Source organism: Argentina silus, assembly GCF_951799395.1.
Source record: "Argentina silus genome assembly, chromosome: 6".
In the NCBI taxonomy this organism is placed as follows: Eukaryota; Metazoa; Chordata; class Actinopteri; order Argentiniformes; family Argentinidae; genus Argentina; species Argentina silus.
The window spans coordinates 22,489,392-22,515,375 of record NC_139660.1 but is presented as its reverse complement, the minus strand read 5'-3'; the positions used below and the strand labels follow the sequence as shown (position 1 = coordinate 22,515,375).

General features: G+C 44.6%; 1 protein-coding gene across 1 annotated transcript; it reads right to left on the bottom strand.

Annotated features, from left to right (window-relative positions):
• Nucleotides 1-1,815: 1,815 nt before the first annotated feature.
• On the bottom strand, nucleotides 1,816-25,346 carry kdr (kinase insert domain receptor (a type III receptor tyrosine kinase)). Its single transcript, XM_083671906.1, has 30 exons — nucleotides 25,113-25,346; nucleotides 23,555-23,651; nucleotides 22,894-23,108; nucleotides 22,377-22,498; nucleotides 21,444-21,612; nucleotides 20,964-21,100; nucleotides 19,647-19,830; nucleotides 19,338-19,455; nucleotides 18,777-18,946; nucleotides 18,051-18,207; nucleotides 16,368-16,488; nucleotides 16,005-16,113; nucleotides 15,520-15,864; nucleotides 14,743-14,889; nucleotides 14,025-14,156; nucleotides 11,903-12,009; nucleotides 10,956-11,091; nucleotides 10,323-10,427; nucleotides 8,573-8,686; nucleotides 7,778-7,866; nucleotides 6,950-7,118; nucleotides 6,393-6,484; nucleotides 5,848-5,970; nucleotides 5,497-5,608; nucleotides 5,287-5,386; nucleotides 4,272-4,377; nucleotides 3,887-4,029; nucleotides 3,428-3,512; nucleotides 3,257-3,342; nucleotides 1,816-2,843 (listed from the first exon to the last, which is right to left on the bottom strand). The coding sequence occupies exons 1-30, from the start codon at nucleotides 25,174-25,176 to the stop codon at nucleotides 2,627-2,629; spliced, it is 4,071 nt and encodes a 1,356-aa protein (XP_083528032.1). The 5' UTR covers nucleotides 25,177-25,346; the 3' UTR covers nucleotides 1,816-2,626.
• Nucleotides 25,347-25,984: the final 638 nt, after the last annotated feature.

Genomic DNA, 25,984 nt, shown 5'->3' with positions numbered 1-25,984 from the left:
ACTTGGAAGAGGACAGAGTGACAGAGCTCTGACTGACTGACAGCTGACAAACAGACAGACATAATTTGGGGTCCTTCTTCCCCTCTGGTGATGAGGAAGGTAGGAGGACTATCTTTTCTATATTTACCCTTTCAGTAGTGCGTGTGGAAGTGGGGAAACAAGCTACTCGGAGGCTGCAAGCCATTTCCTCCGGTATGCTATAATTAACCAGTGTGTTGTCCTTGATTGTGGACAAATATGTTGAGTATTCACACACACACACACACACACACACACACACACACACACACACACACACACACACACACCTCTAACCACTCTGACCACAGATCCACCGGTCGTCTGAAGCTCTGATCTTACGTTCTTATATCCTATTCTTTACCATATACTAGACTTGGGGTCAATTTGATTTCAATTCATTCAATTCAAGTACTAACAATAGATTGACCCCCAACCCTGTCACAAACCCATGCTCATATGTATTTGAATGGTCGGTTTCTTAACTCCCATGAGGGGTCATTTTTAGTGCTGATTAGGGCGGTCTTGGTAAATATCTTTCTTTTGTATATCAGGAAGTTTGTAACCTCACACACTGTTCTATTCTTGTTTTCCTATTCTTTATTTTATTCTTTGAAAAAGTGGTTTGTTTTGTGTGACTACATGTATTGAGAGATTTGAGTTCACTTCTTTTTCTTGTGTTTTGTTTGTGTTAGCTGCTGTGGTACAGAAGCTAGCGAGTATGTGCGCTAGCTAAAGAGCATGGTGAGGGCAATTACATGTTCTGAAATGTCCCCCAGGTAAGTTAGAGCTGGACGTTTGTCTTTGAACTCATCCTTAATTGTGGGTTGTAATAAATAGTCAGATAATGTTCAAGCTGTACTTCCTGGCACAGTAGGGGTCAGAGGTAGAAAAACAAACAGAAGCCACTAAGAATCTGTTTTGAAAACCAGGGTTGTGTTCCAATATCCACACTTAGCATTCTACATTCTCCAGATTCTCCAGATTCACTTCAGATTTTTTTTTTTTGCTATCCAGGATCAGACCTATCTGGCTCCATCTCTAGTCAATCAGACAACTGGATAGCAAAAACGATCCCAGATTATTTTTAGCCAGATTAAAATTGTTGAAATACTGGGTCCAGGAGAAAACCAGTTTGTAGAGATGCGGAAATACTATTACAGCTGCATAGTGCTCCGAACCGTGCCGTCAACATGTGGTTTGAAGTTCTCGTTCAAGTAGTAAATCCCCACAAAAGTTTCCCATCAGGATTTTTTCTGATAGCTAATATAAAATCTACATTCTGGTCCTATTCTCAGGCAGACCTTTCAACACACTCCATTCTTTCCCCCCCTGAAGTGCCCCAAGAACACCACTCTTATCACCCAGCCCACACTGGCATTGTCTGGGCTATTCTGGGCTTGTATGTTGTGTTGACTATACCTAAGAAAATACCCAAGGCTGGGGGTGTATTGTTTCCACAGAGCCACACACGCACGTATGTTCACGCCGACACATGCACTTGCAGGCAAGTGCGTGCGTGCACACACACAGACACGCACACACACACACACACACACACACACACACACACACACACACACACACACACACACACACACACACACAGTATAACCAAGGCTGAAAAAGTATTGTCCCCTCAGGGTCAAAAAGACACAGAGACAGGAAAAGACGATTGCACAAATATACATATGCACGCACGCACACACACATCCACAAACATTGACACACAGACACACACAAATAAATATAGGCCTACACATAAATAACATGTTATCATGTAAATTACTCCTGGACCATGGGACAAAGTAAGCAAAAGCACTGTTGTTAATCTACCTTGATTGGCAAGTATATTTATTTTATAAAACTAGTTACTTTTATTGCAAGTTTAGTAGATACATTTCAATAAAATATGGTGAGTTACTATAACAAAGACAAAATCATTGTAATAAACTGTACAATTGAGTGGCAAGAACAAAAAAACTGAAAAGGCGTTGAATTCAATAAAATTGACAGAAACAAAAAGAAAAGACAACATATGAAAACATTTGCTCATTCAATTGTATCAAATTCCAATTGCCATTTCCTGCAATAGAGGAAGTGGGCGGATTGCTTCTCAGGAAGTGGGTGTGTCCACATTGGCTGGGCCACCCTGACCTTCCACTTGCTGTGTAAACATGACAGCAGTCCAAATGCTCACTATGTGACAGGCAGGGTTCGAATCTGGGTCTCCCACATGGAAGACACAAGCAATCAATCTCTGAACGTGACACACGGGTGACACACAAGGCTACCTTATCACGGGAGTGCGATATTCCAAATCACCTCGGCTACATCTACAAACAGTGGTCTTTTTTACAAAACCTTTATTGTTTCCATTGAATATATTACATTTATCTCTGAAGAAAATACCTAGACACCTTAAACAATTCAATGAATAAGGCCATTATGGTTATTGCATTTGATGTGACTGGTCCTAGTGGTCACACAAGGGTACTGCTGCCTGAGGGATGGTAATTACATAGAAAACTGTACAGAAAACAGGTTCAGGGAAGGTATGTTTGGCGGGGGGGGGGGGACGACGACAGTGGTGGTAACAATGTGGGGGCTACACAGGGGGTGCGCTGTAGCGTACATCAACACAGAACTTGTGTGCGGTCTTGGGCGGCAGAGGCTTTTTCAGGACGCTTCTCTTCATGATCATCTCCTCGTTGGCATAAACGGGGGCGTCGGTGTCGTCTGAGTGGTACCCCGACTGGTACCCGCTTGTCTGATTGGACGACTCCGACGCCAGGGACTCCTTACTTTTACAACGCAGAAGTTGGCTGGAGGTAGGACAAGAAACGAACACCCAGACATTCAAATGAGAGATCGTAATATCATAGAACCATCGCTGGGGGTTATAACTCACAAGAAAACGAGGCACTAACCTTACAGAGGCAATGGAATCAAATCATATATGCCATTTAGCTGATGCTTTTATCCAAAGCGACTTACATTGCAGTGAGTGCATACATTTCAGTATATATGGTCACAGCGAGACCATATATACTAAAGGTAGTTATATAATAAAGGTAGTTATATGGTAAATACACTGCTATTACATGTTACTATGTCACTATGTTACTATGTCATTATGAGTATCCAGAAGATCCACTAAATGGAATGTTAGCATTACATGACTGGGGTTAGGGGTAAAATAATTAATTAATTAATTATTATTATTATTATTATTAACCTGAAGTTGGGTGTGCGGTGAGGCTGATGATCCAGACCCTTCATGTCCTCTGGTGATAGGCCCATGCCGCTGTCAGTCTGACCCTCCTGTAGGAAACACCCACATGGACTCTGGTCATTGGTTGCTGATAAGAGAGGAGAAGAATGACAACAAGAATGTGGAGACACTCACCATGATGATGCCGTGCTGCACCGGGATATCCTCAAAAGTCTTCACACTGAGTGGTCGACTGCACCTGTCACTCTGCTGGGAGAGCCTATCAGGAGCAGTGAGGGGAGGGTCAACTGTTGCACCAGCAAGTGTTCTTACATGTATGTGTGAGTGTACTGTTGTGTGTGTGTGTGCGTGTGTGTGTGTGTGTGTGTGTGTGTGTGTGTGTGCATGTGTATGCGTGTGTGCATGTATGTGTGTGTGTGTGTGTGTGTGTGTGTGTGTGTGTGTGTGTGTGTGTGTGTGTGTGCATGTGTGTGTGCATGTATGTGTGTGTGTGTGTGTGTGTGTGTGTGTGTGTGTGTGTGTGTGTGTGTGCATGTGTATGCGTGTGTGCATGTATGTGTGTGTGTGTGTGTGTGTGTGTGTGTGTGTGTGTGTGTGTGTGTGTGTGTGTCTGAGTGTGTGAGTGATGCTGACCTGAGGGGAGGTGCGTTGTCGTAGTGGATTTGGGGGTCCGGGGTGTCCTCTCTAAGGGGCCTGCAGAAGGGATTCCTGGAGTCAGGGCTGACTAAGCCACCCTTCGCTTCCCCCACTGTCAAAGGGATGTAGTCCTTCCCATCCTGAACATCAATACATTGATTACTGGTTGTACTACCTTACACACACACACACACACACACACACACACACACACACACACACACACACACACACACACATGCACGCAAGCATGCACACACACCAAAGCACTGTCGTCATCAGCAGCCACACGCACGCACGCACGCACGCACGCACGCACGCACGCACGCACGCACACACACACAAGCAGACACACACAGTCCCCTGTCAAAAAAACAGTCACCTGTTGAACACTGGCCTGAAGCAGGTTTCCCAGATGCTCCACAAGCTCAGTGAACGTTGGCCTGTCTGTGGGTCGATCCAGCCAGCAGTCCAACATGGTTTGATATCTAAAAGAGCAATCATGATCTCATTAATTGCTAGTTCCTTACTACATTGCACTGTGATCAGTGTACATTGCTGTCACATTGAGTCGTTGTTTACAGACTAAAACTCAGGATAAACATTCAGTATGGTTCATGACACTGTGTATGGTATTCTGGACATCATTTGTGCACGTGTGCACAGATCTCCTTTATGGATGACCCAAGCGTCCACCATTAGACCAAGAGGACATCCTCATGGTCAGAGGAGACACGTGGAAGTTTCGATACAGTACCCTGTGTACATAATGGGACAGTGAAGGTTTTTTTTCCTTCTTTTGGCTCTATGCTCTAAAAGTTCGGATTTGAAATCAAACAATTACTATGAGGTTGAAGTAGAGATTCACAGCTTTTATTTGAGGGTATTTGTGTACTTATTGTTTTATGTACACTTGGTATACATAGTCCCCCTATTTCAGGGCACCAAAAGTAATGGGACAATTGGCTTGACAGGTGTTTTTGGTAAGTCAGCTGTGTTCCGTCATATCATTTGTGCAGGCAAGAACAAGGTAGAACAAGGCAAGTGTGCCTTGTATCTCAGTGATTGAACGTTTGTTTTAGGCAAAAAAAACCTCAAAACAAATGACAACTGAAGATGGCTGCAGTACAGGCCTGGCAGAGCATCACCAAAATGTACAAAATGTTGTCATTTTTCTAAATGGTGAAACCAATATGTACACAAATACCATCAAATAAAAGCTGAGGATCTCATCTTTAACCTCATAGTAATCATTTCAAATCCAAACTTTTGGAGTATAGAGCCAAAAGAAGAATACATGTTTCACTGTCCCATGACTTACACAGGGCACTGTATCTCAGACAGGGCTACCCATCCTGAGAATGTGATTCCAAATCACCCCTGCTACACACACTCACATCTCGGTGGTGGCGTAGTCTGGCGCTCTCATCCTTGTCCCTTCCTTCAGTCTCCTGCAGAAGGCTTCATCGATGGCGACGCCAGGGTAGGGAGAAGCCCCTGTGGTGGAGAAAACAATGGTTACCATACGGCCTTTGTGTGGTTGCAGTGCGTTCACTCTGTGGTCAAGGTTGGGGTACAAGGTTGTAGACAGATAGTCGGGCTTTTACCCAGAGAGAAGATCTCCCAAAGAAGGACCCCAAAGGACCACACGTCGCTCTGTGTCGTGTAGACCCGGTCAAAGATAGTCTCAGGAGCCATCCATTTCAGAGGGAGCCGCGCCTATTTAGAAATATATCGTTTATAACACAGTTATAAACACTTTAGAACCACAGTGACTGACTGAAGTCCCTGAATGGATACTTGTGACATGTGACAGATGGGGTTCAAACCTGGGTCTCCCACATGGAAGACCCAAACATCTACCATTAGGCCAAGAGGACATCCCTAAAGTTTACATGTCTCAGGCAGAGCTCATTCCAAACCACCTCTGCTACAATGAGTTTGTCTAAAACACGTACGTCTCCCTTGCGGACGTAGTCAGGGTCTTTGTAGACGTCTCTGGCCAGGCCGAAGTCACAGATCTTCACCACGCTGTTCTCTGAGAGTAGGATGTTCCTGGCTGCCAGGTCCCGGTGGATACACTGTCATTCACACACACACACACACACACACACACACACACACACACACACACACACACACACACACACACACACACACACACACACACACATAGTATGGTGATATTAGTGTTAACACAAAACAAAAAACACGCACACATATCCAAGCAAACACCCATCCCCCTTCCCCATAAACCCAACACTAATGAAACGATAATCCATTCACAGAGAAGCCATGCATTTGCAGGCACTGTTGGAATAAACACACACCACAAGAACAGTATGTCAGCCTATGTGTAAACAAACAAACAGTCAGACAGATAGACAGTCAGACAGAGAGACAGACAGAGAGACAGACAGACACACACACACACACACACACACACACACACACACACACACACACAGATGAGGGGTGTGTTGTTGCTGTGTGCGAGTCTGACCTTGCGAGAGGACAAGAACTCCATGCCCTTGGCCACCTGGAAGCTGTAGCTGATGAGGTCCTCCATGTTCAGGTGGTCCCAGTCACAAGTGTCTGTGGACACACGGTGTATTTACATAGCTGCTTAGTAACAGTACCTATCCTAACATTTGTATTTTGTTATCATGTAAGCATCAGTACTATACTATAGTATAACATTGTTCTTTAAACTGTTTTCAGTGAGTACATACACGTTTGGTATATTTAGATATATACAGTACCAGTCAAAATTTTGGACACAAACTTGCCAAGAGTGTGCAAAGCTGTCATCAAAGCAAAGGCTACTTTGAAGAATCCAAAATATAAGACATACTCTAGTTTTGATGTCTTCAATATTAATCTACAATGTAGAAAATAATAAAAATAAAGAAAAACCATTGAATGAGAAGGTGTGTCCAAACGTTTGACTTGTACTCTATATATATAGGTCCCAGTGGGACTCAAACCCATAACCTAAGCACTGCTAGTGGCTGTGCTTTACTGACTAAGCCACACAGGACAACCATCCAGTTGCAGTACCTTCCTCATTCTCCAGGATGCTGACAAAGCCCTCCTGCTCGCCCAGCCTGGAGCAGACAGCCGTCCCTGTGCAGATGTCCAGCTGGGCCACGGTCCCTAAACCCAGGTCCCCCTCGGTGACATCCTCCTCCGCCCTGTCCCACTCCTGACCGGACTGCACCCTCTTCCTCTGTGGACGTGGAGATGGAGAAACAGGAAGTCAGGGGATGATGATCAAGGCCAACATGTAATGGATGTAATTGTGCATGTCAAATCTCTTAGAGTGTCATGAAAAGCTCTATCTAAAAAGCTCTATCTAAAAAGCTCTATCTAAAATGACTACTGTCATTATTATCGTATAAAATAACAGCTGGAAGTGCCTGATGACATCTAAGTCAGGGTGTGGTTATCTAATGGTCAGGAAACAGTCAGTGGTGTGGTTGTATAATGGTCAGGAAACAGTCAGTGGTGTGGTTGTATAATGGTCAGTAATGGTTTTATGGGGTTTAGTGGTATGGTTGTGTAAAGGTTTGTGGGGGTTAGTGGTATGGTTGTGTAATGGTTTGGGGCGGTCAGTGGTATGGTTGTATAATGGTTTGTGGGGGTTAGTGGTATGGTTGTGGGGAGGTCAGTGGTATGGCTATGTAATGGTTTTGGGGGGTTAGTGGTATGGTTGTGTAATGGTTTGGGGGGGGTCAGTGGTATGGTTGTATAATGGTTTGTGGGGGTTAGTGGTATGATTGTGGGGAGGTCAGTGGTATGGTTGTGTAATGGTTTGCATCAGTGCAACCACACCAGAGCGGTAGGCCGTGGTTTTACTGGCTTGCTTGTGGCTCACGGCTCGTTTACCTTGTAGGGACTGTACTCTCCACGCTTGCTCTTTAAGTAGCTGGAGAGGTTTCCATTTTTACAGTACTCCACAATCACCATCAACGGGCCTGACAGGAGAGAGAGAGAGAGAGAGAGAGAGAGAGAGAGAGAGAGAGAGAGCGAGAGAGCGAGAGAGTGAGACAGAGCATAAGGAGAGGTTTAACAACCCAACTCATCATGTATCTCTTCCGTCCAACAGCTATCTCCCTGTCCAAGTAGTAGGCCTGCCTCGTTCAAGCTCATCATCAACTCACAATCATTCATGAGGGAAGTATAGAAAGTGTGTGTGTGTGTGTGTGTGTGTGTGTGTGTGTGTCGAGGGAGTGTAAGGAAGCGAGGGAGCATAAGGAAGAAAAAAAAGCAGAGGCCCTGAAACACGGCTTCCTCTGCGGTTGGAGCAGATATGCAATTAAGGACAGACAGAGAGACAGAGCATGCTCATTACACTACAGTACTTCCTGCACTCACACTTCCTGCAGGAACACAATGCCCAGTCGAGTCTGGGGGGGTGGGGGGTGGGGGGTGGGGGGGTTGTTAAAAAAAACAAGTGGGTACAGAGATAGCAAAAGAGGGAAATAGAGAGGGAAATCAGAGAAGAGAAGAGGGGTGGGGGTCTCAATTGGAAATTGTGCAGAAAATGAAAATGGAATGGGAGCAGGCAATAACACTTTCTATTCTTTTGGAAGTATGTGTTGTTCTCTGTGATTACATGTGATTAAATGTAAAAAAACATTTGATTGTGTTAAATGTGGTTCCATGGAGACTGAGACTCACCCCCAGGTTTGGTGCAGGCCCCCAGCAGATTGACTACGTTGAGGTGATGTCCGATGTGGATGAGGATCTTCAGCTCTGACATCAGGGCACGGTACTCACTGGACGTGGCTCCCTCTGCAGTAGGTAGAGATATCATATATGCCATTTAGCTGACGCTTTTATCCAAAGCGACTTACATTGCAGTGAGTGCCTACATTTCAGTATATATGGTCCCAGCGGGAATCAAACCCACAACAGTATATATGGTCCCAGCGGGAATCGAACCCACAACCTAAGCGTTGTTAGTGCCAACTGAGCCACAGAGGACCACATATCACTGAGTGTGTGTGCAGGACATAACATTTCCTTTTTGGTCTACCAGGCAAGGTGTCTGGTGGATGAGTAAATTCACCAGTCACTCATTCATTTTTTTTTATCTATCCCTGTGTAAAAAAAACACTCATTTGTTTTTTATCTCCCGCGTTTGGGTTTTTGCTATCTATTTTTGCTTTTCTCATGCTGTAGTGTGTAGTTGAATTTGACGTTAATGTTTTATTTTACGTTGTAACGGATGCATCCGAATATTGTAAAATTGTGAAATGCATGTAATACATGCTGCAGCAAATGATTTTTAAGGGAACATGATGCACTTAGAACAAAATGTGCTGTATTTCTTGTGTGACAGCAGAAAGAGAACTCCACCTAACCTTCATGCTTGTGTGACAGTGGAAAGATCAGTGAAAATCAACCAAACCTTTAGCAGGTATTGTGGTTCTCTGCTGGTATCAGTTACACAGACATTACATTAACGGCATTTAGCAGACGCCTTTATCCAAAGCGACTTACAACAAATACATTTGTTTAAGTAAGTGAATCATCAATTCATCAGTCATCATAAGATAAAGTAATCAATGCTCAGACCAGGGGCCATAGGCAGTCACAATGCTAGAAGAAGGACTTTTTTTTTTTACTAACAGGAGAGAAACTTGTACAGGGGGGTAGTGGGGGTGAAAAGGTCTTTAGGAGGGAGACATACAAGAAGTTGGGCACGGATGCTGGGCCCAGACAAGAATGAGAGATTCAACCTGTGCAAACTGTTCAGTACAACAATGTAACAAGAGCATGACCCATGTTTGAACCATAACCACCCTAATTGGTTGATCCTAAATATGATACGTCTGATTGGTTCAGATACATTGTATCACGCGCCATGGAAAGGTATTGTCCCTTTGAGGGACTCTTGGCATCGTGCATATTATTGTATGACGCCATTTCTCTGACTCTGATGAAAGAATATAAACAATAAAGACCAACTTTTCCTTTGGAATTATTTCTCTTGGCTGTTTCCATTGCATGGGAAAGTCCCAGTCAGTGTTCAGCCGTTCCAGTCAGCTGGGGAAGGCAGGAGCAGCAGGAGTGTTGTCACAAATGCTGAATCAACAGTAACCATAATTGCGGATCGTACCAGTTTGGTTTTTAAATTGAAGGATAGTATTCGCAAACATTTGTTGACTACCCGCCAAAGTTGCCGGGCGGTGGGTGTTCATTTTTTGACCTGTGTGTGTGTGTGTGTGTGTGTGTGTGTGTGTGTGAGCGTGTGTGTACTCACCCTTCAGCATCTTGACTGTCACTGTGGTGCATGTAGTGGCTTTCTCTATGCTAAAGGTGTGTGTGTGTGTGTGTGTGTGTGTGTGTGTGTGTGTGTGTGTGTGTGTGTGTGTGTGTGTGTGTGTGGGTGTGTGTGCGTGAGCGAGAGTGTGTGTGTACTCACCCTTCAGCATCTTGACTGCCACTGTGGTGCATGTAGTGGCCTTCTCTATGCCAAAGGCTGCAGCCTCCACCACCTGTCCAAAGGCTCCCCGCCCCAGTGGGTCCCCTGCAGGAAACACACCAATCACATATTCAGCCACAGTGGATATAAAGTATAGAACTTCAATCTCTCCTACTGTATAACCAGAAAGTGGACCCCATTCACTTTCATTACATTGGAAAATGTGAAAATAACTGGGATAAAGACTTAAAAAGTATTGGGGTATTTGTAATCGAGTTGAGGTGGTAAACTCACTCCTCAAGTTTAAATACCCCCACCAGCGCCATTGAATTGCTAGCTTTTTTTTTGGGCTTGTTTCCATCTGGTATTAAGGAGACGGTCACGTGTGTTTTGGCAATAAAGAGGACGCAGATTCGATACCCGTGTGAGCTCAGAGTGGGAGGAAGGGATACTGTTTAACTTGACTTAACGTCGACTTGATGTCTGTATCCTATTGAGCGGACTGAAGGTAAAGTACATCATGGCTAATCACAATCTGATCGAAATCTGATTTTAGAGGGAACTACCCCTTTAACCAATGTCATTGGAAAAGTAACGTCTTTTTAACGTCTCAGACGGTTGTGAAGGTCTCACCTAGCTTCAGCCTGTCTCGAGGGAACTCCCACTTGTTGGCGTCGTACGTGAGCCTCTCACACTGCTCCTCCGTAGGCATGTCCTCTGAGTCCAGGATGATGGACAGGTAGCCTGTCTTCAGATCCCCATTATTGGGCTGGGTGGAGAGAGAGAGAAGGAGAGAGAGAGAGAGAGAGAGATGATACACATGAGTATTTACCGCAATGACCTGAGGTGCGTGCGTTCAACAAAGCTTTCTGTAACGAACGTTAGCGAACATCAGGAAATATTGTGGAACATGAACGTTAGCTAGCGCTAGCTAACAGTTTGAAAAGGTAGTGCGTGGTGAACACAAGTTGGTGTTTTCTTTCCTTCCAGTACAATATGAGGAAAAGCACAATTATAATTGCTTTGAATCATTAACCAATTATCCACCAGCGCTTGCCTGTAACAAGATGGAACATTCATTCAAAGTGTCCAACAGTCGCTGCCGGGAAAGAGAGAAAGAGAGAGAGAGAGAGAGAGAGAGAGAGAGAGAGAGAGAGAGAGAGAGAGAGGGAGAGAGAGAGAGAGAGAATGGGAAAGAGAGAGAGAGAGAGAGAGAGAGAGAGAGAGAGAGAGAGAGAGAGAGAGAGAGAGAATGAGAAAGAGAGAGACAGAGAGAGAGAGAATGAGAAAGAGAGAGAGAGACAGACAGAGACAGAGAAAGAGAAAGCTTGGCCAGTGCTGGAAAGGGAAGCAGAATGTTCTCTGTTGTTCCCTCAACACAAAGGAAAAGGGGGCACCGAGGACCAAGCTAGTCAGTTCTGATCTGTCAGCCCCATCCCACTGTGTGTGTGTGTGTGTGTATGGGTGTATGTGTGTACACATGTCCACGTGTCCGCGTGTCTGCGTGTGGGAAAGAAGGGAAAGGTTTTGCAGAGGAGGAAGAGGAAGACGGAGGAAGAGAAGGAGGAGAGCGTTATTACTCTTTTTCTGCTGCGGATGACGAAAACGATGAGCAGCCAGAAGAACATGGCGATGACCACAGAGCCGATGGGAACGATCAGCTCCACGTTGGTCTTCTCCTCAGCCCCTAGAATTAAAACAACAGCCAATATCAGTACCAACACGTACAGAACACACAGAACCTACAAACAATCATCATCCAGGATTCATAAGTATAATAGACAGGGTAATCTCCCCCCTCCTCTTGTCCGATACTGCAGCACTGATGTACTGTACAGCTTTTAATCCTGTCAGTCTTACTGTACATATATACGGTATATGTTTTTTTCATAGTATTGCCATTATCGTTTTGTATAGTCACTACCTATCTTCCGCCGTAGACTGAAGACCCATCTCTTCAGGCTACATCTTGACTGTCCCTCCTAAAGATCTCTTCACCCCCCACGACCCCTCTGTACAGTTCCTCTACTGTTAATAATAATAAAAAACATAATAATCCTTCCTTCTTCTAGCATTGTGACTGCCAATGGCCCCTGGTCCTAGTATCGATTTTTTTTCTTATGATGACTGACGTATCACTTACTTTAGACACATTTGTTGTTATTCGCTAAATGGCAAACATGTGAAAATGTATTTCATCTGACAAATAGCCAAACTCTGTCAGTTTGGAATTTGGAGAATTCTCTATTTCTACTACGTGCTTTGGCAACCGTGAGCACAACACTAGGCTGAGCGTACAGTTGGAGGAAAAGTGTGTTTCTGGTATATCTGTTAGGGTGTGTTTGTGTTGGAGGACGAGTGCTGTGAGCAGACGGACATTCTATCTAGCCATAACAAACCCTGGGGTCAGCAATGGACTGCAGGAAAAAACCTGGAACAGTCAGTGGAATCCTGATTCTCCACCCTCTCGTTAACGCTGACCATCTCCGCCATCTCTCTCTCTCTCCCTCTCTCTCTCTCCCCCCACCTCTCCCTCTCTCTGTCTCTCTCTCCCCCTTTCTCACTCTCTCTCTCTCTCTCCCTGTCTCTCTCTCTCTCCCCCCACCTCTCCCTCTCTCTGTCTCTCTCTCCCCCTTTCTCACTCTCTCTCTCTCTCCCTCTCCCCCTGTCTCTCTCTCTCTCTCCCCACCTCTATCTCTCTCTCTCTCTCCCTACCTCTCTCTCCCATCCTCTCTCTGTTTCTCTCCCTCTCTCATCCTCCACCCACACGTTAGTTAGCGGACCTCCTCGTTAGAGGACGCAGGCTCTGTCCTCTGTCGCCCCTCGTTAGTGTGGCGGCTGGCGCCTGGGAGACCCTGGGAGCTCACTGGGTGACCAGCTGGGTGGCGGGAGGCGGGGGGTGGTGGTGGTGGTGGTGGCGGGGGACGGGTCACGTAGGCCCTTCTCTCGTTTTGCATGTTTGTTTGTTTGTTTGTTTGTTTGTTGCTGTGTTCCTTCAGTGTTCTCTTAAAGAACGGGGGGGGGGGAGGTTGGGGTTGAGGCTGGGGTTGAGCCTGGGGGTTGAGGCTGGGGCTGCTGGCCTCTCCCTTTGTCCACTTTGGGCTTCTCATTGTTTTGTTTCCAGCAACTCCCTGGAGGATGTGCGCTAACAGGGTTCAGCTTCCTGCCGCGCGGGAGTCGAGTTATTCTTACTCCTCATCTTTGATATTGATGTGAATCAGGGAACCCTCAGCTATAAATACATTTACAAATGGATGGCCTATTAGTGGGTCATTACAGGATTGATTTTAATGTATGGGTATTATGGAGGGGTGATTACAGGGAAACAGCCTATCAATATGCTACCGATGTGCCTTTGACATGACAGAAGAGAACAGGAAATACCAGCATTCTCTTCTACGGCATCATTTCTGCTGGGTGATTACTGCTGTGATCCAGTTTCCAGTAAGGGGGCAGGGAGGGACTGACCTTCTGTGGTTAGGTAGGCCTGGGAGGGTTAGAGTTAGGGTTAGGGTTAGGGTTAGGGTTAGGGAGGGACTGACCTTCTGTGGTTAGGTAGGCCTGGGAAGATTAGGGTTAGGGTTAGAGTTAGGGTTAGGGTTAGGGAGGGACTGACCTTGTGTGGTTAGGTAGGTCTGGGAGGGTTAGGGTTAGGGTGAGGGTTAGGGTTAGGGTTAGGGTTAGGGTTAAGGAGGGACTGACCTTCCGTAGTGAGGTAGGCCTGGGAGGCGTCACAGCCTCGGCTGTTACAGGCAGTACAGGTGTACAGACCGCTGTCCTCCTTCTTCACACGCTGGATGGTGAGGGTCCGGTTCAGAGGGCTCAGAATCACACCTGCAACCAGCAACCATTGACCATGGCATTAACACCAATGTCAGATGTAGAGGTGGCAACAATAGAACAGGTAAACGTAGTATCAATAATGGTAGAAGTATGAACAGTGACAAGACCTGGGTTCAAATGGTTTTTGAAATCATTTGATATTATATATCATTTGGTATCTGTGTTTGATTGAAGTTTGCCTGGCACAATAGAACCAAAGGAATAGTCTGGAGAATTGCAAAGGCAAGGTCATCTCGGCAGGCTAAAGCAACGTGCATTCAAAGTATTTGAATGTATTTCAACCCAGGTTACATTTACATTTACATTTATGGCATTTAGCAGACGCCTTTATCCAAAGTGACTTACAACAAATACATTTGTTTAAGTAAGTGGATAATCTATCCATCAGTCATCATAAGATAAAGTAATCAATGCTCAGACCAGGGGCCATAGGCAGTCACAATGCTAGAAGAAGGACTTTTATTAACAGGAAAGAAACTTGTACAGGGGGGTAGTGGGGGTGAAGGGGGTCTTTAGGACCCAGGTCTGCAGTAGCTGCATTAGTGACTGTATGGTTGGATTGATTCGGCCTCCTCACCTGAACCCTCCACCATGGTTTGGTTGTTCTTGGTCCACAGCAGAGTCGGAGTAGGCGTACCCGTGACCTCACACGTTAGGGTGGTCGTGGCGCTCACGTTCACTCTCTGGTCGGTCAAATTGTTCAGGATCCTCGAGGCCTCAAGAGCTGAAAATTCAAAGATAATATTCAAAGACATTTACATCATGAAGACTTTAAATCACGTCCAACCTTAAATACAAGACTCTAACACCTAGTTAGAGTTGTTACACAAACAATGACATATAGATATGGATGGTATAGTATCGATTTTAAGGCTGTGAAATGAGTATGTTCTGTGTAAGGAGTGGTGCCAGTTTTGTTCAAATAAATTCAAGGAGGGCCCGCACACTCAAATGCTCCAACAAGGAGGGCCCGCACACTCAAATGCAGACAACACTGATCCTAAGTTGTGTTAATACTCATGTTACCAATCAAGGTAATGGTGCTTCAGGTTTGGTTCAGACCCCAGTAAGTACTGTCAAAGAGGAGATGACTAAACCAGAACTCACAATCAGAACCCGAGCTGACCCAAGCTGACCCCAGCTGACCCGAGCTGACCTGAGCTGAGCCAGGCCGAGCTGTATTGAGCTTGAATGATTACACATCCACCATAGTTGGTGAAACAATACTGGAAAGGACAATGTGAAAGGGAAATATCTGAGCCAGCACAGTATGGTTCGGGTCAACCCTGTCACATAGTACCATCTCCTGTCAATCAATGTTCCAGGTGCTTTTTAGGTGGGTAGGCTGCAGTACCTCTGAGAGTGAGGTGGCGGAGGAGGCAGGTCCTCTCCCCAGTCTTGATGTTCTCCACCTGGCAGGCATACAGCCCCTCATCCTGGCGGGACACGTTGACCAGGGGCAACTCCAGGGTGACGTTGGTGCCCTGCAGGCCTGAGAGGACAGCCTGGGGCAGGGGCTGGCGGGGCAGGAAGAGGGCCTGGCAGGGCTGCATCTCTGGTACATGTCTCAGGTCTGATTTGTCACTGACTTTGAACCAGGCCAGGTTCCCGTAGATCAGCCGGTCTGCTTTACACCTTAGAACCACCTGGTCCTGCTCTATGGGCTCACTGGATGGGAACACACTCAGCTCCAGACCGCCTGCACACACACATATAAATATACATTCACGCACGCACGCACGCACACACACACATTCTTTTATGAGGTGTTCTGGTTCACCGGATAGAACAGATCAGAGTCCCGTCTCCCACAGCATGAAAGAAGAGTTTTAAACGTACGTGTCACACGGAAGAGGATGATGCGGACATCACGTCCCAATTTGTTGGATGCCAGGCATCTGTACAGGGCGTGGACCTCCGCTTTCTGAATCTTCAAAGAACTCACAGTCTGCAGGCAAACATCACCTTTAAAACGCATTCACTTATTCACTGATACGATATAGATTAATCAGATTTAATAGACCATGTTCAAGACGGGTAAAAAAACAAAAACCCAAAAATGTAACCATTCACCATTCCTTTAGTTAAAATAGTTTTAGTACAGCTAGTACAATAGTTGTTATGATGTAGGTGGGGTATTTCACTTTGAGAGTGAAATGGTGAGTGCGTGGTTGAGTTGTGATCAAGAGGAGTAGAGTTTACCTTGTGCAAGTGGTCGGCATTAGTGCTGATTCGGTCAATGGGGTTCTGCCCTGTTTTATTGCTGATGTCTCTCCATTTGGTACACTCCCCCAGATTGACCTCAGAGTTCACCATTCCTGACCTGCACAATATCAACATCACTATCAATATGATACACCAATATCACAAAACAATATCAACATTGCTATCAATATGATATATCAATATCAAAAAACAATATCAACATCGCTATCAATATGATATATCAGTATCACAAAACAATATCAACATTGCTATCAATATGATATATCAGTATCACAAAACAATATCAACATCGCTATCAATATATTATTTTTATTTTTATTTTACAAAATTATTTTTATTTTTATTAATTCATTTTTTTTAACAGGAGAGAAACTTGTACAGGGGGGTAGTGGGGATGAAGAGGTCTTTAGGAGGGGCCATTAAGATGTAGCCTGAAAATATATCAATATCACAAAACAATATCACTCCACTGACACACTCAGAACGTCATACACTATTGACACACACACAGCCTGTGCACTACACACACACACACACAACATAAACACACACACAAATAAATACACAAAATGCAATGCACACACACACACACACACACACACACACACACACACACAAACACACACACAAAATATAAATAGAAGACTATGATCTTTATAATTAGAATCTTCTTAACTTGTTTGTCCCTGTTCTCAGGCGAGAAATTGTTATTTTAGGTTAGGTTACACAATCTATTGACAGACTGGAGAGGGTGGGAACATCAACAAACACACATGCACTGTCGGCCGCCACACAAGATACAAAAGAGACACATAAAGAGAAGGAGAAAAAGAGAGACCTACTGAAAAAGGCTGAGGGGAAAAAAAAATGACAGAATGTAAAAATGTGTAAAGAAACCTAAAATAGGAGCCCGAGATACATGGATGGATGGTAAATGAACGCAGAGAGGCCAAGAAGGAGTTTTGCAGGAAGAAGCCCTTTTGACAGAGTGCACTTTTGGAACAACAGGAAACTGCGAACAGGACTAAGGAAGTGGTCCGATGTGCAATCTGAAGATAAGACCCTCCCTTCTGATGGTCTGTATTGAGACATGCCATGCACTCAGGTCAACCTCTCTCAACCACCATCCAATGACTGCAGACCCGAGAAGAACATTCTCCAAACCCTCAATCATTCCACCTCCACGACCTCCTCCAGCGACAGACCATCCATCCAACAATCACAACCCCTACCTACACGACTTCAAAGACACCCATTCTTAGATAGACACGATTCACCATCTATCCAGATTGCATGTAGAAAACACATTCACAGAGTAGACTTATACAACATACAAAGAAAAGCTTGGTCATTTTTTTTTTTTCTCACTCAGATTCACAGTGGTGTTTTTCAACTGCGGACACGGGGTATTGTGACCAACGATGAATCACATCCTCTGATCTGCATCGGTTCACAAGACTCTCTCATTGTCTCCGTCTGTGTTTCCATCAACATAGAGAATGCTACTGTTCCTCCACAGAATCAACATCTTGTTGACAATGAGTGTTTGAGGAGGACAGCACGACAGACAGGTTGAGGTCAATGCACGCACGCACACGCACGCAAACACCCACACACAAACACACACTGGGACAAGACAGGACTGGAGGTGAGGCTTACTGGAAGATGCTTGGGCAGTCCTCTCTGGACATCCATTGCCATTGGATGACTGCGGGGGTGGGTATTCCACGGGCGGTACACCTCAGGGTGGGGCTGCTGCCATACATGTGCACATCAGTGTCCACAGCCACCTCCTTCTCAATGATATGGGGAGGGACTGTGGAAGAGAGGAAACCGGAAGCACACTGGTCAATCTCAAGGGGCAGACACACACACACACACACACACACACACACACACACACACACACACACACACACACACACACACAGCCAGTCTTACAGCCTATTCTGTCCTATTCTTGAAATATCGTCGGTGATTAGTCACGTCAATTCTAAATACAGAGAAACACTCCGTGAATGTTCAATTGTCAATTTCAGAGCATACATGCTCATAGTCAAAGAAGCAGAAGAGGACCATGGACAGTGGGGAATACGGTGAGAGCCGATAGGGAAGGAGGAAAGAAGAGAGAATAGTGGGAGGAGAGAGGTGTGGAAAAGGAGTGTAGAAGGAAGGAGGTGAGAAGAGTAGAGTGGAGAAGACGGTAGTTTACTCATGACTCAAAATAGGATTCCAAAAGGGTTCTTAGGCTGTCCCCCTGGGAGACCTCTTTGAAGGACCCTTTAGGGTTCCATGTACAGTAGAACCCTGCATGGAAAGCCTCAGCCAAGGAACCCTTTTAGGTTCTAGGTAGAACCTCTGTTTGAGGAAGAAGGAGGTATGTACCATTGACCAGCAGCTGGAAGGACCGCCTCTGCTCTTCTTTTGTTATCTTATTGGTCAAGACCACGGTGTAATCCCCAGCATCCCCCTCAGTGATACGGTAGATTGTCAGAGAGTCCCTGGCAGGTTTCATGCTATGCTCATCCTTACGGACCAACTGACCATTCTTATACCTGCGGAGACAGGGGCAGGTTACATTACAGTAACACGAGTACATAGCATAGATACAAACAAACGATCATGGCATACATATCATTCACTCATATCATATCACTCCAGTTCACACACCAAGACAATTTTTAAACTATTATCCCAGTTATTTAGCAACTTGAACCTCCATGTTTTTCAGTATAATGGAAGCAGATGGGGTCCACTTTGGGACAAAATAAAGGTCCACTTTCATAATACTGGAAGATGTGGAAGTGCTAAACAACTGGGATATTAACTTTAAAACGTGTCTTGGTGACCAATAAGATAACTGAAGTGACGGTATGTGGTTAACCACGTCAATTCTATTTTAGAGTGAACTATCCCTTTAATATATATATATATATATCAACGTACCATCTGACAGTAGGCTCAGGGTAAGCAAAGTACTTGACAGGGATCACGGCCATTTGATCGCCCACGTTCACCTCCATAACCTTAATCCACTCGTCGGTCATCTCAATGAAAGGCTTTTCTAATCACAACAAAACGACAAATAAACATTAGCAGCTACCGTCAGCATCAAAACATCACAACACCGTAAAACAACGATCATTTGAATAGACAAAACTGAATAGACAAAACTCAATCAGCAAGGCCGCTTACGTCATCGTTCCTGAACCGGGAAGAAAGTATTTTTCTGATTCAATAACCTGGTTTACCTACCAAAGACCACCAGATATGCACTGCTGCTTTTGTCCATTTGACCGCTGGAGGCCGTGCAGGTGTACTCTCCTGTGTCATTGATGGTCACGTTCTCCAGTATGAGCGTGTTGGACAGCTCTAGAGAGTTCCACAGCTTCTTCTTCTGGGAGGTGTTGTAGGACCGCAAAGAACCATTCACTGGGGCCTACGAGTAGGGCAGAGGGGAATACAGGGAAAAAGTTAGAATTGTTTTCCCGTGAGTTATAAAATTATTTATTTATTTCCTTACACTGAAAGCAGTCTATGGAGCAGTAGAAAGTGCAATCCACACACCTAGACGCTTCCAGCAATTGCTAACTTTAGCATTTTCAAACTCAAAACTTAATCAAAGTAATTGTACCCTATTGTTAGCATGCTTTAAATGTCATGCCAGAATCAGCCCAAATTCTCTGAAACCATTTTGAGATGATTCAATGAACTAATTATTGATTATTAATTACTAATACAACTAGTATGGATTGAAGTTGATTCAATCCAACACTTCTTCTCATTGTTACGTAAGAGAAGTGGAGAAGAGTCAAGAGATCCACGACAGAGTCTAAAAAGAATGACCGTAAAATTCACTATTTAAAGGATAAAGCAAGTATTTACATTGTTTATGGCTCCCCTGACCAAATCAAAGTTAGACCAATGCAGGAAAGGGATGCGCGGATAGGATTACATGAGAAAACAATATTGTGAACACAACTTTGACCTGTGTAGGGATAAATTGAAACGTTCCTGAAAGCAGGAAATAAGGATTAATCTTACTGGGTGAAAGGAAGTGAAATATGGCACCCCTGTCTTGCATGGGATATGTACATGTGGTCAGAGTGTGTGGTTGACTGTTTACAGGTTGTGTGTTTGTGTGTGGTTGACTGTCTACAGGTTGTGTGATTGACTGTGTGTGGTTGACTGTTTACAGGTTGTGTGGTTGTGCGTGGTTGACTGTTTACAGGTTGTGTGGTTGTGTGTGGTTGACTGTCTACAGGTTGTGTGGTTGACTGTGTGTGGTTGACTGTTTACAGGTTGTGTGGTTGTGCATGGTTGACTGTTTACAGGTTGTGTGGTTGACTGTGTGTGGTTGACTGTTTACAGGTTGTGTGGTTGTGCATAGTTGACTGTTTACAGGTTGTGTGGTTGACTTTTGACAGGTTTGCTTCTTCGTACCTTGTCTGTCAGTAAAGCCTGGTTGTGATGAAGGTGTTTCTATTGTATGAGTCATAGCAGGTTTGTAAGCATAGTTTGTAAGGTATCCTCTACTGTTGTATTGTAAATATAGACCCAGTGGGCACTGACCAGGCTCGGAGGGTATGTCCAGTTAAACTCGATGGCAACGTTGAGCTCGGTGTGGGCGGTGCAGTTGAGCACCAGTCGCTCCCCCACAGACAGCCTCTCATGAGTGGGCGTCAGGGTGAGGTCATTGATCTTATATCCTGCGGAAAAGGGAGGGGAGACTAAGCGGTGAGCAGACTATTGTTCTCCTGAGACCACAGTCTCTCTTTCACCCACCCACCCACACACATAGTGTACATATGCACATTGTGTCACACAAACAAACACACACACACACACACACACACACATTCAGATACACTTACATTAGACACACGTGTTTATTTACATAATCACATCAATAAACTCTAACTCATATTGACACGTTCATCACCACCTTCCTTCTCTGAGACATGTATAGGATTAAGATACATTGGATTCCAATACCCCAACCGATAACATTACTATTATAAACCCCTCAATCCCTTCACTGTTCCCTCTTACCTACAACAACAACGATGTAGAAAGGAGACTTGAAGGTCTCGTTGATTATGTGTGTCTGACAGAACACTACACCGGCATAGCTTATGTGGTGGCTGGGGACAGTGAAACCCTTCTGGCTATCCCAAAAAGCATCCTTCCCATTCGGATAAACTTCTTTCTTGGGATACTTCTGACAAAGAGCAAAAATGATTTTAAAAAAGCAGTTAAATTAGATATTAATTAAAATATCAGTAACATACATATATGAATGATGAATACAGGTGTAAAATCCTGCATTCATTCAGTCCTGCATCAGTTAGCTCCTCTCCAACTCTCCTTCTGAAAAACCTGGACACTTAAGTCACCGCTATCTGCTTTTCTTCCATTCTTCCAAATATTTCTGCGGTTTGTCTTTGTTTTTATTGATTATTAAGTCAATTAAGTCACAAATACTTGTTATGGATCAATCATAGCTGTAATGTCCATACTGGTTGACTATCACACCTCCAGTAGATGCTGACGCTGTTATGGAAATGATGAATCATCTGTATTCACACCTAACTCTTTGCCTGGGGCAGAGGGCGTTGTGGTTTTTCCAACCCTCGCTTTCAATAAAATGGCATTTGAATCATTAACTCCATAGATGAGGTCAGAGATCAAATCGTGACTGATGTGTCCAACAGGGTAGGTGATTATGAGGGGGCATGGTCTTTGTCAACTAACTATGTTGACAGAGTATCACAAGTTTCAACTGTACTGTACTTCATGCCGTTAGGGGAAAAGGTGTATTGGCACCACTGAAACAACTTTAGTGGCAAACCTGGGACAAAATGGAGGGGTACAGAATGACTCCTAGACTAGAAGTCTCAGTTGGCATTTTAAACAGAATCTGAGGTGTTAGAAAAATAAGATATTTCCCCAAGAAGATAACAAAGTCAGGAAGCTTGATCTTACGGTATGGAGCGAGACATTGAGATCCTCCACAGAACCCCGACATGGGATGACCACCTGCTCTCTCTCACGGATGAACACAACTTCATAGTCCTTCTCAGAGGGCACAAACGGGACTTTGGAGTCTGAATTCAAACACACACATAGAAACATATACATACATGACATACATAGCAGTGGAGGCTGGTGGAGGTAGAAATCAGAGGAGGGGCTTGTTGTAATGCATAGAACAGAATCAGGAATAGTATCAAACATGTGTTTGATACCATTCCTCATTCCATTCCATGCATCGCAATGAGCCCATCCTCTGATTTCTACCTCCCCGATTACATACAGTGGTGAATCAGAGAGAACCAACAACACATGTAATCAGATCAGACACTGTAAGTCTACTTGCAGCCAACTGTGAGGTCAGATCTAACTTAGGACAGATCATGAATCAGATCACAACTGAAGTAAATGTTCAAGGATACAACAAGCCCTACTTGTCATTCCTAGAAGAGCCTATAAGGATTCCCACCTTGGACATAGACATAAACAGCTGCAGAGGTTTTGCCGTCCTCCACGGGCAAGTTCCTATAGGAGCATCGATACTCTCCAGTCTCGTTGACAGTCGCCCCCGAAATTTGCAATGTAGAGCAGAACAGTCCTGAACCACTGCAGTCTGTGTTGGAGAGACGACTGGTCGCACGGCTCCGGTCAAACGGTGTGGTCCACTCCAGGTACTGGCGGCCGCTGCAGAACCAAAGAACAGCAGGATGACTCCCGACAGAGAACTGGAGACAATCATGTGAGAATGGATGGATGGATGAATAGGTGGATGGATGAATGGATGGATGATAGATAGATAGATGGATGGATAGATGCATGGATGGAGATAGATGGATGGATGGATGGATGGATGGATGGATGGATGGATGGATGGATGGATGGATGGATGGATGGATGGATGGATGGATGGATGGATGGATGGATGGATGGATGGATGGATGGATGGATGGGGATGGATGGGGATGGATGGATGGATGGATGGACGGATGGATGGATGGATGGATGGATGGATTGGGAGGTTGATCTACACAGCATGGAGACTCAGTATGTCAGGCATCAGACTGTATGAACACCAGTTCTTTTAGCCAGGCTGGTCTAGGAGAAGAGAAGCCCATGGGGCCATGTCTCACCTGCAGGTGATCTCCAGGGTGTCTGAGGTGTTGATTCTGTGGACCCTTTCCTGGATGCTCAGCGTTGGGGGGTCCGACATGAACCTGAGTTCTAATGCTGGAAGAATGGTCAAAAGAAAACCAGCAATCACCCGAATGATTCATTTACTTGAAGAGATAAGGAAGCATTACCACACAGAGGTGATCAATATGAGGCTCCTATCAAACTACTTGTGTGTACTCAAGAGATGGAGTAGGATGTAGAGGAGGATGGGAGTATTCTTCTTTACAGGTATAGATTTTGGAGCAGTAGCCATCAACCAGCCCCCCCCAAACACATACTGTATCATCACAAATGTTAAACCTCTTCGAATAAAAGGTTCTAAAAAGGGTTCTTGATCCTTTGAATAACCCTTTTAGGTTCCATGTAGAACCCTTTCCACAGAGGGTTCTACATGGAACCCAAAAGGGCTATTCAAAGGATTCCCCTATGAGGACAAACCAATAAAACATGTTTATAAGAGTGGACCACAATAATATGTTCACCATAACTGATGCAAAAAAAAGTCCACAGCAAAAAAAAGTCTAGCAAAAGAGAAGTTTCTCAAATCATCCCAACTGTGGATTTCACAGGCGGAAGAGATGAATGTTTTGCGTCCACGGCCACTGTCGGCACTCTTGGCTATTTTTCCACTGCTGCAGCAAATGGCGGAGCCTGTGTCAAAACAGGAAGCCAGGGCAGATGGGCCGGGACAGGCTCAATAGCCCAGCTCTGTGTCGCCTAAGGTGGGGTTCCTGTTCCAGAGGATACGGCCTATAAGCCCCACCACCTCCCTGCGAGGGCCAGGACACGTACAGATATAGAAATGTGGAATATTTCACCCCAAAGGCTTCAACATTTCCATAGAAAATTACTGATGTCTTCGATTAACTTACTGACCCCCAAAAGAGTTATAGGACACACTATTCAGAAGAACATGTGTTCATTCAATGCTAAACTCCCTCAAGCAAGGTAATTTCAAAATATTATCAGTATGGATAATGGAAAATATTATGATGTTTGAGGGACAAGGGATTCAAGGGCCATAATGAAATATGGGCAAAGAGGGGGTACCCTTCCCCACAAGAGAACCAGAGCCACTGTGAATACATTGTGAATGATGTAATGCCTCCCATTTCACACCATGCATAGTGGTATTAGCATGTTATAGCAAAGAGTTGTTTATCCCAACTGTGTATAATCCCCACACTTTTAAATGTAGATGAAAAACTATTGTTATTGCTAGAGTTGTTAGTTATTCTACCAATAGTAATGATGAACAACATGAATCACCGATATTATATTATCTTATAAGCCAAACAGTAAAGGCAATATCACGCCAAAAGGATGGAGATTCATGGAATATTGTTTCTGATTGCTTTCAGTGTTTCAGATTAGTTTAGTGTTAGTGTTAATCTCTTAATAAACGAATACACGTAAACGTGACACCCAAGAGTGTAGTTATTGTCAATAAAGATTGTTGCGAATGGTTTAACAGTATAGGCTACTTAACCACATTAAATATGTGTTTCAGCTTACCAATCACCCTGCTGATTCCAAAAAGAATACCCACGAGAGGTATGACGGAGACTGCCTTTGCCATCGTCCGACAAAAGAGCTGGACTGTCCCCGCATGAAAACGCAATACAAAAGTTCACCTCACAAAGTAATCCTATCCGCGCATCCCTTTTCGACGCACTAGCACATCATATTTATATTCCAATGGACAATACGGCAGAACGTGTTAGCTTCAAGAACAAGTACATGAAACTTAAAAAAGGGTATTCCTGTTTTACAGAAGTGCGCTAGCATCAGATAATGAGTCGTGCGCTCCAGTGTCGCGCCTCACTCCCCGTGGAGTTGATGGTACTGAGGAAGGATGGAGCGAGCAGTGGAAACATGCCCCTAAGCAGCGGCAGAGAGAGGCAAGGGAGGAGCGTCCCTTCTCCTCTCTCAGCCCCCGGTGTCGCTCAGCTTAACTGGCCTGTTTCAAACAATCAAGATAAGAGTCTACTGAATTATCCAGGTCAAATGCCTATTCTATATGGCGTGGCTGCTGCATATGGATTGCTAGTAGTGTTACACTGCCTGACATATGTGATAATATTATAGTGGTTATGCTCACTAGTTGCCCATCTTCTATCCATTCAGTTTATGCACTGAGTTATATGGCTATCTACTGAAGTAAGAAAGGATTATGTAAGTTTAAAATCTACTCAATTGGGGCTACTGTGAACCACAATATGGGACATACCAGTCTCACAGTTGATTGATTGACAGAGGAAGCAGACAGTCAGAAGTGAGACACATGATTAAATCAAGACACTGAGGGGACTAGAAGGCACCAAGGAAACTAAGTATGAAAAGTATGAGATGAGGAGTTTTCATAGGACCCTGCACCATACTATCTA